The sequence below is a fragment of the Pipistrellus kuhlii genome, unplaced genomic scaffold (assembly GCF_014108245.1).
Source record: "Pipistrellus kuhlii isolate mPipKuh1 unplaced genomic scaffold, mPipKuh1.p scaffold_m20_p_14, whole genome shotgun sequence".
In the NCBI taxonomy this organism is placed as follows: Eukaryota; Metazoa; Chordata; class Mammalia; order Chiroptera; family Vespertilionidae; genus Pipistrellus; species Pipistrellus kuhlii.
The window spans coordinates 7,744,047-7,758,990 of NW_023425449.1; the positions used below are offsets into that span (position 1 = coordinate 7,744,047).

The window sequence follows — 14,944 nt, forward strand, 5'->3', positions numbered from 1 at the left end:
GCTTAGGTTCAAAAATATGTCTCTAGTAGCTTTCATTTCCATTTTTCAATTTGCCTGGTTATCTTTTAATTCCCTTTTCCCCCTCCACATTTGCATCTAGGTTTCTGTTTATTTGTTCCATTTTCTTCTGAGATGTTGAGGCAGGGGATTTATTCTCTTAAAAAAATATATATATATATATATATACACACACACACACACACACACACACACCCATATGACTTTTTACAGAGAGGAAGAGAGAGGGATAGAGAGTTAGAAACATCTACCAGCTGCCTCCTGCACACTTCCCACTGGGGATGTGCCCACAACCAAGGTACATGCCCTTGACTGGAATCGAACCTGGAACTCTTCAGTCCGCAGGCCGATGCGCTGTCCACTGAGCCAAACTGGTCAGGGCGGGGGTTTGTTCTCTTAACAACCAGGGAAGCTATTTGGGAAGTGATTGGTTTTGATAATTTACTTGCTGTGCCCCTCAAAGAATAGCCCACAAACAGAAGACTTACAAACATATTAGTGAGCAGCGTTTGGCCCTGGTCACAAGCTACACTCGTGTATTAGGCATAGTCCACCCAATCTTGCCGAATTCTAGTCCTCGTCTGTTGAAAAATCCAATGAAGGAAACACACACAGAGCCCACTAAATCTGTGTCTACCCCCCCTCCCCCCCTAGATTTCATGTATTAAAATCCTAATCTCCGAGGCGGTGGCATATGGCAGTGGGACCTTTGGGAAGCTCATATATCTTGAAGACGGTTGAAAAAAACAAAATTCAACTGAGTAAATGTTACAGATCTTATTGGCCTTATGCAGCGATTCATGAGTTGGACAGCCTGCCATCCCGCAGATAGAAAGGAGCTCCCGGGAACAGGGCGAAACAGCAGGTCTTTACAGGCAGGAAGGGGGAAGGAGTGGACTGCTTCAGGCCGTGTCCCCTTGCTTTCGTGGACGAAAGGGGTCTGACCAGCGCTGGCCAGGATGTTCCAGCCTCCATTTAAGATTATGTTCCTGGGATAGGCCGATGCTGTGGTTAGGTTAGGTGTCGAGTCTCGGTTTGGCGACACAGGGTTTAGCACAAGTGACTCCATTTGGGGGCTGTTGTCTCTATGTTCACAGAGCTCGGCCCTCGTGGATGGGACTGACTAGTGCATTTACCAAAGGGGCCCAGGCAGTTCCCTCTCCCCTTTGCTGTGTGAGGACACAGAGAAAAGACAGTCATTCATGACCCAGGAAGAGGGCTCTCATCAGACACAGAATCTTCCAGGGCCTTGATCTTGGACTTCCCAGATTCCGGAACGGTGAGAAATAAGTTATTTATACGCTACTCAGCCTCCTTTGTCATTTCCAACATTAGACTTGTTCCTAACAGTAGGGAACATCGCGTCCTTGATCTCCATTCCACTCATCGCAGGCAATTTTTTTTGTGTGTGTGTGTGTGTGTATCCAGCTCTTGTATGAGTGCTGTTACTATTAGTGAACCTTCCTATAATGAGATTATCCATCCTCTTGGCCACACCGGCTAATGTATGTGAGCATAAGATTTGAATATTGTTATCATATGCCTGATATGTTTAATTGGCAAAGCGGTACCACGCCCTTATGTTATATATACTCTCAACGTTGCATGATTGTTTATATAAAGAACAAGTCCCTGAGGGTCTTCTAAATGTAAAGGGCCTTGGGATATGTCTCCAGGGGACACGGACAACATATTCCTTCAACAGATGCATCTTCTTATTCCATGTTATCAGTCTTTGCCTCTGGCTCGGTGGGATGGCCCCAACAAACAGCAATAACGGTGAGACCCAGGGGATGGCTGCATTTTCCCCTTTTATTAGATTTCTACATTATTTGAGGTACTCTCCTGGGAGAAATTAGGGGGTGTGGTCTTGCTGGAAGGCTCAAGAGCAGATAAGGTCTCATTGGGGAGTAGAGGTGACATTTTATGGCTCTGCATTTCTCTCACATTGCTCATTTTTTGGAGTCTCCTTTAGCAAGTCTCTCCTTACGAAATTCTCCAACCCACAAAGGATACTTCTTCAAAATATGGTCATCGTTCGTTTTCCCAAAAACCAGCCTGGACTCACATGGATTCAGAGGGGCTAGCTCCATTTCTATGGAATCAGAAGCAGCCAGTGTGACAACTTCCAGTGCCCTGATCTTTTCCTTCTTTTCTTTCTTCTTTGCTCACTCTTCAATTTCTCCATGTGACCCTCCTGGCTGGCCATGCCTTAAACTTTCCCATGGGAAGCTTGGTGGTTGGCACTCAAAAGCAAAGAGCTGGGTGTCTCCAACTTCAGGTTGTAACTCTCCAGTTCTCAAAATTTCTTTCTTCGAGATTTATTACAGTGGCACATTACTAAGACATTGTAATTCTCAGAGTATAACTCCATTTTATTCTAATACTAAGTTCAAAAATTACCATAGCCTTGTATCTACCGTGTTTCCCCGAAAATAAGACATCCTCCGAAAATAAGACCTACCGCATGGAAAAATAAGACATCCCCTGAAAATAAGATCTAGTGCATCTTTGGGAGCAAAAATTAATATAAGACACTGTCTTATTTTCAGGGAAACAGGGTATATATATCTATATGAGAGGCCTGGTGCACAAAATTCATGCACGGCTGGGGATCAGAGTCGACCTGTGGGGTGACTGGTGGGTGGACCTGGCATCAGCCACTAGCCAGCTCCACCCCCTGCCACCGCTGCTGGTAACTTCCTTCTGTGGGGCAACCAGCGGGGCAATCAGGGGTTCCTCCCCTGGCACTCACCTTGGCTGGCCTGGGGCCTGCAGGCAGCTCCTGCATTGAGTGTCTACCCTCTGGTGGTCAGTGCGCATCATAGCAACTGGTCAGTCTATGGATAGTCCTGCCCTTTGGTTGATTTGCATATTAAGTTTTTATTATATAGGGTCTATGTATCTTAAAGGATCACAACTCTTATGCAGTACAGATTGAGTTTTAGAACAAAGTTAATTCAATAAATATTTATTGTGTGTCTTAAGAACCAGGAACGAGAAACACAGTGGTGGACAAGATGGCTAGAAGCAGTATGTCTCCATTACTCATGACTCCATAAGTCAGAGAGAAAAGTAGTTAGAACTGGAAGGGGCTATGCATTTGCCATGTTCTGTAATACACCCCAGACATGGAATTGGGGGGGGGGATTAAAACAAAATATTTCAGATCTATTGCTTTCATTCGGGGAAATACATGCTCATTATGTTCTTCAAACCAGAAATCACTATATCCCTCCTGTCTTTGAAGTTCTCTTAAATCTGTTACTATTCAGGGTCTCCATCCAATTTTTCACCGAATTACCCTATTTGTAGCTTCCAAATATCAAGACCTTTGCGCTGAAGTGAAGTCTATAAAACGCCTCAGGGGCTTACACTGTGTGTGAGGCAGAAATGGTATGTAAGCTCTTAGTGAAATGATGAGCTTTGAAAGTGTCGCATTTGGGGTTTATAGGAGTCTTCCTCTACTTCTCTTTTTTTATTGGGAAGGGGGGCGATGGAAGACCGTGGGGTGGGGAAATTCTCTTCATACTCGTTATACCTGCTTTGTCTTCTCTTTTAAAAACACAATTTTTACGACTTGGGAGATGTACGAACACTCCCCAGGGCTCGCAGGCATCTGCAAACTTTGTGTGTGTGTTCCCGACTCTCAGAGCAGTTCTTTTCCACGGGTCTCATGCTCGCAGGCTACATAAGGTCTCTCCTGGCCTCATTCATCTTCCTTCAGAAAAAAAAAAAAGAAAGAAAGAAAGAAAGTGAAGCGAAACCGACATAGGGGGGAAGCACAGAGCGAAAAAGCGAAAAAGCGTAGAGAGGGACAGAGGAGCATTGGGATAGAGAAGAGGGAAAGGGAGGAGATCAGGAAGGAGCCGCTGGAGTCCAGACTGCGGATGAGGAGCCGACCTGGAGAGCCGCCCACTGGTCCCCGGGCTGCCAATCGGGGCGTAATCCCCTCGGAATCTCTCCAGGTTTAGCTGGGAGCCACAGTGCCGCCTCCTCGCTCCCAGAGGCCCGGGGAGCCCGGAGCAGCCAGCTCGGGGAGGAGGAGGGAGGGAGGGAAGAAGGGAGGGAGGGAGCTGAGGCCTGGAGGAGGAGGAGGACCCCGGAGGGAGGGAGGCGGCGCGGGGAGGAGGGGCGCCGCCGCCGAGCCACTCTCCGCGCTCCGCCGCGCTCCCCGCCAGACACTCGGGGAGCTCCAGCCGCGCGGAGCGCACCCCGCCGGGCTGCTCCCCAAACTTCAGCCGCAGCCAGCCGCATCCCAAGCCTTCCCGGCTGATTCCCCCCGAAAAGAAGCCGAGCCGCGAGGCTGAGCAGCAGCCCGCGGGGGAGCAAGAGAACCGCAGAGCGAGCGGAGCCCCGGGAGCAGCCTCCCCAGCGCAGCGGCTCCGGGGCGCCGGGAGGGAGCGCAGAGCCAACAAGTGAGAAGGCGGCGCGGCCCCGGGCGAGCGGAGGACCCGGGAGCCAACCCGGGGGAGGCGGAGAGCGCCCCGAGCCGGAGCCGGAGCCGGAGCCGGAGCTCCCAGCCTGAGCCCGACCCCCCAGCTGCAGCTGCTTCGCTCGGATCCCTGGTCGCGGCTGCGCCCGGTGCCGGGCAGGAGGCTTCGCGGCGCTCGGGCGGCCAGCGGCGGCTCCGGCCGGTCCTCGGGGAACATGGGGCGCGCCTGGATCCTGCTCACCCTGGGCTTGGTGGCCTGCGTGGCGGCGGAGTCGGTGAGTGAGCCGGCGGGGTCGCGCGCGCGGGCGCACCGCTTCGGGTGCTCCAGCCGGGAGGAGTCCGCAGCGCCCGCGGGGGCCGGGGAGCACCCCCTGAGGGTTCTCACGCCCACACCCCCAGACTGGGCGCTCGGGAAACCCCCTTCCCGGGCGGGGAGGGGGGCTGCTGGAATGGACGCGCTCGCCCCCACCCCTCTCCTTCCCTGCCCGCAGCGGCGCCGCGCGCCGGAGTTGCCCCCGGGGACGAGGGCGCGAGAACCGCCGTTTTTGGTCCAACCGCAGAGGCCCCCGGGGTCACCACCAACTGCTTCGCCTGCAGAGGGTCTTGCTCGGACCTCCCCACTCCCCGGGAAGGACCTGGGGGAAGGGTGGGAGCGGGAACCCATAGGAGGCTTGCCGGGGAACCGGCCCCCTCCTCGCGCTCCTCGCCGCCGAGGGGCCCCCGGGAAACTTGGAGGTCCCCCCTCCTGCACCCCCGCTTTCCCCGCTCGGATGCATCCCAGTTCGGAGGGGAGAGGGCCCCGGCGTGAGCCAGCCGCGTGTGTCGGGAGAGGAAAGTTTGCAAAAGTTCTTTTGTTTGATCTCCTCCGTGGCAGGGGCGAGTGTGTGGGGGGGGGGCGCGCAGACGGGACGTGGAGATGCTGCTGCCCGCGGGGCGCAGCCTGCGTGCCTGCGGGGGTTCGCCAAACGGCGGGGAAGTAAATGCTGCGATCCCGCCCTGCAGAGACCCCCTCCCTCCTCCTCCATGGAGAACCGAGGCGGCCGCTGGCTCCCGGGGACCGGAGGACATGTTCATGCTGAGGGCGGTGCAGGGCGAGGTGGATGCGGGGACACCGCGCGGCCTCGGCTGGCTCTCCAGGCGGCCCGGGGCCCAGGCTCGCAGCCCGCCCGCCGCGCTCCCATCGCGGGCCCTGGCGGGGTGCACCCGAGGCCGGGACGCCTCTCCTGCAGCCCGAGCGGGCAGTGGGCACTCGGTGTCCGGCTGTGGGCGCTCGGTTTCTCCTCTGGGTGCGTGTCCGTGGCTGGAGCTTGTTTCCCTGCGTCGCCCCGCGAGCGCCCTCTACCGGGGACTGTGTCCTGGGCTTTCCCTGGTGCCTGGCGGCCCCCACCTCCCTGGGCGCAGGGAGCTTTGTGGGGCGAAGCCCTAGCACCCCATTGCATTTCTGGGGTCTCGGTTAAGCAGGACAGCCCTTTCTGTTCCTTCTGGTTCCCCAGGTCCCCTCCCTTGGCCAGCGGGTACCGTGCCCATTTCTAATGAACGGAGGTGTCTCTCCTAGTAAGAAATGCCATCTTTAGCGGTGGGTGCTGTTTTCCCCTTTCTCCCCTTTTTTTTGAGCTGAGGCAGTGGAGGGTTGGGAAACCTCCTTGGCACTGAGCAGCCAGCCGATGGGCATTTTTCTCCTGGGCGGGAGCCTCGGTGCGGGCCAGCGGGTCCCCGCAGGTCCCGGGAGGCCGGAGGGCAGGCAGGTGGACTCAGGCGCTGCACAGAGTGGTTGAGTATTGAACGGAGCGCAGAACCCAAATACTATACCCGAGCCGCTTCCGAGTATTTTCCCTTTGGCACATGAGCTTGAATCCATGGGGGCTGGTGAACTTTGGCTTGTTGTGCACACACACACAGGAAAGGGGGAGAGATTCTCTATTTGTTTCAGAAAAACACTGCTGCTCATCTTGTTGCAAAATAGGGCAAAGGGAGAGAGCTCTGTTGAAAGGTTTTCAGGAGAAGCCTGCCTCGGAGCCCTACAAGGTTGAGGAGATCCTTTTTTATTATTTTTTATTTTTTTTATTATTATTTTTACTGGGTTTACAAGGGATGTTACTGTTTGGGGATTCTAGGAAAAGAGTGTCTATCTGCTGCCTCTCGGAGTGTTAGCATCAACTGGCTGAGCGGCACCTGTGCTCCCTCCCCAGGGCCACCTCTCCCCCAGACTCAGTTTTGGGGGAGACTCATTTCCAGCCAGAACCCTGTGCTTTTCTGAGTGAGCTGCTGCGGCCGATCCTGCTTGCAGTCACCGGAGTGCCATCCAGAAGCGTGCTTAGATGTTTTGAAAATGTGAACTTGGAGGCCGTCGCCTAGCGTTCGTTAGTTAGGCAGTCCCCCATGGGGGCTGTTTCCACATGGGTCCGCTTCCATGACTTTTCAGTCCGTCTGCGTGTCCCGTCCATCCGCTGAGATGCACGCGGCGCTGAGAGATTTAATTTTTGAACGTTCAGCCATTCCGTTAGCACATCATTTCCAGCACTCCACGTTTCTCCCTGAACACTGCCGTTTCCTGGGAGTTAGGTGTCGTGATCGTCGGAGCTTAAAACCTCTCTTTAAAAGGAAAGAAAGGGAAAAAAAATGTCTGCAGTGAGTGAGTTCTTTAGTTTCAACGAAGCCCAAGGGTAAAAAAAAAAAAAAAAGGTTTTCAGGAGCCAAGGCTCAGAGCTGCCTGGGAAAAGGGACCGGTGGCCGGTGTGGAAGCTGGGGACAGCCTGGGGACAGCAGGGACCGCCGGTGGGTGCTGATGCTTGGTCCTTGCCCCCGGCAGGTTGGGACTCACTGCGGGCGCGAGGGGACAGGCCGGCTGAGTGTGGCAGTATAGTGATAGGTTGCTGTTTCTCTGTTCTTTGACTGTTTAGCTTTAGAAGGAATATATTGCAGACTGTTACAAATGCATAATTGGAACTGGAAATATGTTTTCAAAAAGGAAGTGTTTTGAACTCGGGGGGGGGGGGGCTTTTTTAGGTGTGTGTCAATGAAAAGAAACTGTCAAGTCATTCAGACCCGTGCGTTACCTCTCGGGGCGCGCTGTGAAAGGCAGGCTTTGGGAAGCTTGCAGGAAAAGGGGAAAATAAAGTGGGAACGATATAACCTTTTGCGGTGCTTTAAAAACATACGCGTTGGCTGTGGGAGTAATGAAACAGATTACTTTTGCCGCGGGATTGTACAGAGACCAGGGCCCCTTTCTCTGGGAGCTGGGCAGGAGCAGCAGGTAGAGGTCATTTAAGAAGGGAAGAGCTTGTAAGATCAGGCTTGCCAGAAGATGTGCCCTAAGACAGTGGTCAGCAAACTCATCAGTCCACAGAGCCAAATATCAACGGAGCCAAATGACAACGATTGAAATTACTTTTTTTAAAAAAAAATTTCTTTTGAAAGCCACATTTTTAAAACTTAAACTATACAGGTAGGCACATTGTTATGAACTTAATAAGCTGGCCTTTGCTAAAAACTCAAGGGGCCAAAGAGCCGCAGGTGGCTCGCGAGCCGCAGTCTGCCGACCACTGCCCCAGGAGGAATGTGAGTGTGCTCTCCAACCCTTACTTCTGGAACCTGGGACCCCTAGTTTTTTATTTTTTTTGTGTGTTGTTTTTTAATTGATATTTTACAGAGAGGAAGGGAGAGAGGGATAGAGAGTTAGAAACATTGATGAGAGAGAAACATCGACCAGCTGCCTCCTGCACCCCCCCCCCCCCCACACCCACACACACACTGGGGATGTGCCTGCAACCAATGTACATGCCCCTGACCGGAATCGAACCTGGGGCCCTTCGGTCCACAGACCGATGCTCTATCCACTGAGCCACACCGGTTTTGGCAGGGACCCCTAGTTTTGATGGGGCTCACCTTTAGAAGGACTGTGTTAACATGATCACTCGAATGGTGCCTTGAATAATCAATAGTTTGGAAAGGATTTCAGAGAATCATCTAGATTTTTTCCCCCCCCCAAGTTTGGACTAGTTCTCATGTCTTCAGAATCCCCCAGAGACCTGACTGGCCAGTTCTTAGGTGGCCTGCGACTTCCTGAGGTTGGCAAGGCCCCTGAGGCTGACCCGGCCACATAGAGCTGAGCCCCCTTTGTCAGGAAGGCTTGTGTGGAGACTGGTCAAGCCATTGGGCTGTGGGCATGCCCGCTGGCAATGATCCAATGGGTCCTGCGAGGAAGGTCAGCTGCGTGTAGATCCTCACGAGAGTGGCCCTCCTCCGTTTCCTGAAGTCAGACGGAAAGATCTCACCCATCGTCGTCTTCCTCACCATTCATGCCCCTGGCCCACTGTCCCTTATAAACGCCTCGAAATCACCGGGTTCTTTCCTGGACCGGAAGCCAACATAAAGGTTACCAAATAAAAGCAGGAAATCATGAAGAAGAGCCTTTGCTGAAGACAAGAGTCTCTTGTCCTCGGTGCCTGAGCCGTCTCTTTCATTGTAGTCCTTTGGACTTGAATCTTGAAGGCGCCCTGGACTCCCTTATCTCTGTTGACTTACACGGCCGGCTGGCCTCCGCGTCCATCCACCTGCCTGTTGTTTGTCCCGCAGACATTTGTCCAGCCCCCATGGGGCGCTCCGGAGAAAGCAGTAAGCAACCCGGGCGAGCCCCGCTGTCTTTGAGGGGGAGCTCTCCTTTTAGGGCTCCGGATAGTTTTCCCTTCCCGTGTTTCCTCCCGAGGGGCCTTGCCAGCTCCTCCTGCCTTCATGTCCGCAGCCTTGGAGTTGTCCTTCCCGGCCCAGAGGCTCCTCGGCTGTTGGATGTATCCTGTGTATCACTCTGATCGTGTTACCCACGCTCCATGAACTCCGTGTGGACCCTTGAGACAGTGGTGTGGGGCCTGACGATCTCTGCCAGATTTAGAAGATACTCCATAACACGCTCCTTCCAACTTACACCCTCTGGATCCCTCTGGGTCATGTTTATGGGCCTTGGCCAGCCGACCAGCCTCCCTGTCGTCAATGTTCCTGGGACATGCCCTCTTCCCTGTTTCTCCTATTAAAAATAATAATAATAATAAAAAAATTATATATATATATATATATATATATATATATATATATATATAATTGATTTTTTACAGAGAGGAAGGGAGAAAGATAGAGAGCTAGAAACGTCGATGAGAGAGAAACATCGACCAGCTGCCTCCTGCTCATCTTCTACTGGGGATGTGCCCGCAGTCAATGTACATGCCCTTGACCAGAATAGAACTTGGGATCTTTCAGTCCGCAGGCTGACGCTCTATCCACTGAGCCAAACCAGTTTCGGCTGTTTCTCCTTTTAAATGCTGCTGCTTCAAATCCAAGTCCCACACAGCTTAACACGCATGATCCGGCCCTTCCCTTCATCTTCCCGTCAACAGGCAGACTGAGGGTCAGGATCCCGGTGGACGTGGGTAAAAACACCTCTCAGACAGACACCATCAGAAACCTGGAAGGGGGCGGTGGTCTGTGTTTTTATGAAGCATCTCCGATGCGTCTACTGAGTCAGCCACGTGCGGGGACCGCTGCCCTGGGTTTCGCATGTTACCCCGGTTCCAAGCTATTTTGTTTCGGTCCCAGGCCTTCTAGCAGAACGTAGCTCAGTGACCCGGGGGACTGGGGCAGAGTGCAAAGGGGTTGGGCACGGGAGGCGGACAAGCCTGAGTTTCGATGCTGGGACCTGGCCACTTCCTCAGTTTTGTCACTGAACTCTGAGTCACTTAGAAACCACACACACACACACACACACACACACACACACACACACACACACGTGTGTATAGATTGTGCCTGAGAATGCCTTAATGACACAGCCGCTGTGAGCAGAGGCGGAGGGAGCATGGGATGGGTGCTTCAGGCACAGAGGTACTTAGTGTTTTGTCCCCCCCCCCCCCTTCTTTGTTTTCTTTCTCGGCTTCTGCTTTCTGGACTATGAAGCCAGGGAGCTGCATAAGATGTTCCCCAGGCCTTCTGAGACCTCTGATGTTTTCTAGAGGGGTTAGTGCCCCCCGAGGGGAGGCCCTGTGCCCACACCAGGGGCGCCAGCAGCAGATACCTGGTTCAGAGGATGCTGCTGCTGAAGTGCAGGCGCCTGTGGCCGGGGCAGGCGGGCTTGGTGGGTCCCGCTGGAGCTTGCTTCCCTCTGTGTGGTCTGTGCTCAGCTGAGTCCGGCACCCGGGGTGGACCTGGGCTAGTTGGACAGTTTTGATTCTCCAGACCGGTGGTGGGCAAGCTCATTAGTCCATAGAGCCAACTATGAACAGTACAACGGTTGACATTTCTTTGGAGAGCCGAAAACCGGCTTCTGCGCATGGGCCACCAAGTTTCAATCTCACTGTACATGCACTCCCACACGTGGTATTTTGTGGAAGAGCCACACTCAAGGGGCCAAAGAGCCGCATGTGGCTCGCGAGCTGCAGTTTGCCGACCACAGGTCCAGACCTCAGCTTCATGCACATGGCGGTGTTGGCGTGAAGACGAAACAAGCAGTTGATGTCAAGTCCCGCACATCATCCGTGCACATTCTTGCTTCCTCCTGTTTTCTTGGGCTTGACTGAGATTCCAGCGCGTGGGAAGGAGCAAGGGTCGCCAGCCTCTCGGACCTCATGGACCACCAGTGGCCTGCGGACCCTCGGTTGGCGACCGCTGATCTAGAATGAGGGGGAGAGGGTGATGATGGAGAGTTGGGAAGCTGGGGAGCTAGACAGGGAGTACTTTTTTTTTTTTTTTTTTTTTTTTTAAGGGTAGACATGCATGCAATTCTTCCTTTTAGCAATTGGAGCCTTGGATCTTACTATTAAAAATCTTCAACAGGCTGAAACTGGTTTGGCTCAGTGGATAGAGCGTCAGCCTGAGGACTGAAGGGACCCTGGTTCAATTCCGGTCAAGGGCATGTACCTTGGTTGTGGGCACATCCCCAGTGGGGAAGTGTGCAGGAGGCAGCTGATCGATGATTCTCTCTCATTGATGTTTCTAACTCTCTATCCCTCTCTCTTCCTCTCTGTAAAAAAAAAAAAAAAAAATCAAATATAAAATAAAAGATAGTAATTTATACTACAATATGATTTAGCCATTAAAAATGTATTTGAAGAGTGTTTATCATTTGGAAACTGCAGTGGACAAAAAGTTAAATATGAAACTATGTGAGATAAAACTTTGGTTATAGTACATACATTATGTCTACACATATGTATACACAAACCTGAGCATGCGATAAAGCTATCGCAGTAAATACATGCACACAAACAAATGAGTATAAACGGGAAATCTGAATAAGATTGGCGAGCTCTATCGATGTCGATATTCCTGTTGTGATAGATTTACTATCGTTTTGAGACACGTCACCACTGGTGGAAACTGGATAAAGGGGACAAGAGCTCTCTCTGCATGTTTTCTTACAACTTTATGGGAACCTACAACGATCTCAAAACTTTTTTCCCCCCTCAATTAGAAAAATGGCCCCAGACCTAGATGGTTTTACAAGTTAGTTCTGCTGATCCTTCAGGACAGAGAGTAATTGTTGTACGAGAGTTTAGAGAATGACAGAAGGCTATTCTTTCATTTTATGAGGCTAGCCTTACACCAGACAAGGAGAGCATAAGAAAACAAATCTGCTGGCCGGTTTCACTTGTGGTCCTAGGTGCCAAGATTTTTAAATAGAATATTCATGAAACTGAATCCAGCAGCTTGTTAAGAGGATAATGATGATTCCAAGTAGGGTTTTTCCTGATGGCTTCAACATCAGGAAAGCAATGCGATTATTAAGTTGAAGGGAGACGGCACTCTGATCATCTCAACAGATGCAGAAAAGCGTAAAGATGTTCATGTAAGGGTCTCTAGTTTCTGGTTGACTGAAGGTTTACTATATTAGGGTGAGTACATCTGTGCTGATAGTTCAATCCACTTGACATGTTTAGGAACCAGAAGGCCACTGTTTATTGAGTTGCTAGGCAACCATCTCTAGTTACATGGGTGACAGGTGGGTGACGTGCAATAAAGTATGGATCATAACATATATGGGTTTTAATTCATGGGAAGTTGTAGGTCTAGCACTGCCAAGGCTCAGTTGTGTTCTCCCAAATTTAGATAATGCAGGAGGTAATTTTGAAGGTTCGGAAGTCAGGTATATATTGGGGTTCTGTTTCTGGTGGTATTAACCCCTAAAAACCATGAGACTGTGGGGAAGTTTCTTAAAATCTCTGAGCTTTTTTCCTCAGTTTTAAATGGGATTGTAATAGTTTGATTCTAGGATGTTTTGGAGATTAGCCTCAGTAATGATTAAGAACTTCTACCACAAACCTGGCCCATAAAAGGTATCTCATATATATATATGTATATATATATATGTACATATATATTTATTGATTGATTGATTTATTGATTTTGTACAGAGAGGAAGGGAGAGAGATAGAGTTAGAAACATCGATGAGAGAGAGAGTCATTGATCAGCTGCCTCTTGCACACCCCCTACTGGGGATATGCCTGCAACCAAGGTATATGTCCTTGCCCGGAATTGAACCCAGGACCTTTCAGTCCCCAAGCCGACACTCTATCCATTGAGCCAAATCAGTTTCGGCCATAATAGGTTTTTAAGATGCATTTGTTTCTCTTTTTTTTTTCTTCTAGCTTTAGGTTTTGAGATTATGGAATATTTTTTTATATGCATAAATATGCATGCATATGTTTCCTGTTTTTCACGTGCATTCTGACCCTTGACACTAAAGGACATGTATTTTCACAAATTTATGACTGATTTTTTTTTTTTTACCAGGCAAAAGTGCAATGCTGAACTATCCTTTTTCTTTCCCCATCATCCGTATTTCAACATCAGAAAAGCAATGCAATTATTCACAACTGAAAAGGGAGCTAACTTACACTCAGCGATAGCTCAAAATCGACTTGCAAACAAGTTGGAAATTTAGTTAAGACTTGATAGTATAATGTAATACCTGTGATTATAACTGTAAAATTCTGAAAGAAGGTCGAGTTGAAATCTTACGTTGTAAGCACTGATTTATCTGTTAAGGTTACTAATGAATTCAAATATTGCCTTTATGTTCTACTTCTGAACTCATTTAGGTAAGAGTGGCATTTTATTTGGTAACTAGGGGCCTGGCGCACGGGATTCCCGCACTGGTGGGAGGCGTGGCCGAAGGTGTCGCTGGCCAGATGGAAGGACAGGAGAGGCAGAAGCTTTTCCTTTTTTCTTTTCCTCCTATGTGGCTGCTGAGTTTGGGTGAAAAGAGGAGGCACTGCCGAAACCAGTTTGGCTCAGTGGTAGAGCATCGGCCTGCGGACTGAAAGGTCCCAGGTTCGATTCCGGTCAAGGGCATGTACCAGTGGGGGATGTGCAAGAGGCAGATGATCGATGATTCTCTCTCATCGATGTTTCTAACTCTCTATCCCTCTCTCTTCCTCTCTGTAAAAAATCAATAAAATATATAAAAAGAAAAAAAAAAGAAAAAAGAAGAGGAGACATGGAAGCCTCTCTAGTTCTTAGCCCTCCTCTGGAGGGTGAAGGGCATGGTCTGAAGTCACTGATTCTCAGTCCTTCCTGCACATGAACTACACCTGGGGTGCTTCTAAGCACTCTCTGGGCCTGGGTCCCACGCAACACCCATTGCCATGCATCAGAGCGGGGGCCCGGCTGTTTGCCCCCTGGTGATCCTGACTTCCCGAAGGTTTGACCATCACGGCTCCAGGCACCTTTCTCGGTCTCTTCCGGCTTCCAGGGACATCAAGCAGGTAAGTTTTTTGTCATCTCACGCCGTGTTCTCTACTGCTTGTGACCAAGCCCCGTGGAGCTGCTGCCGCCCCACTCCAGACGGGGCAGGGATCGGAAACCCTTGCTCCCTTCCAGCTTCTCCCTTTCCCACGCTTCTCCTCAGTGTCTTCTGCTGCTGCCTCCTACTCCTCTGATAATCACGTTGAGATGGCTTGAGAGCTCACTTGACAAGCGATACATTGGAGAGCTCTTCAGACAAGAGGTTCTATGCATGTGCGTTTATCTGAAGCTTAGCTGAGGGTGTCTTTATGAAAACACCGGGACGTTTTCCTTTCTGAAGGAAGACAGCCCTTCGTGGAACAAAGGGCACTTGTCTTCTTGGGGAGAAGCATGTTGGGTCAGCTTATTCGATTTGCCCGAAGTTCGTGCTTGCACAGAGATGGGGTGTTCTGATGGTGTATGGGCGCTGCACATGCGCCTCCTGCCATTGCACTGCCATTCTGCTCCTCCGACCTGGTTCGAGTCGAATTCATTCCGTGAACGGTACGGTGTCCGGTTGAAGTGGGGAAGAGAGAGCGCACTTGAGGGATGTGTGAAGAAATGATATAAATGGTTGACTTATGTGTATATGCGACCAGAGCATAAACGCAGCACATACTATGCAATGCTTTTAAAGAAGGAACTAGTAAGTCTTAACCGACGAATTAATAACGTGATGTTCAGAATCACATACAATTTTCAAGCCTCCACCAAGTGCTTAT

At 50.8% G+C, this 14,944-nt stretch overlaps 1 protein-coding gene across 1 annotated transcript in view; it reads left to right on the forward strand.

The window, feature by feature from the left end:
- Positions 1 to 4,122: 4,122 nt before the first annotated feature.
- Positions 4,123 to 14,944, forward strand: part of SDC2 (syndecan 2) — a 72,236-nt gene continuing 61,414 nt past the window's right edge. Inside the window, exon 1 of the mRNA XM_036436580.2 lies at positions 4,123 to 4,728. Coding sequence (XP_036292473.1) covers positions 4,669 to 4,728 — 60 coding nt within the window. The 5' untranslated portion in view covers positions 4,123 to 4,668. The remainder of the gene's footprint in view (positions 4,729 to 14,944) is intronic.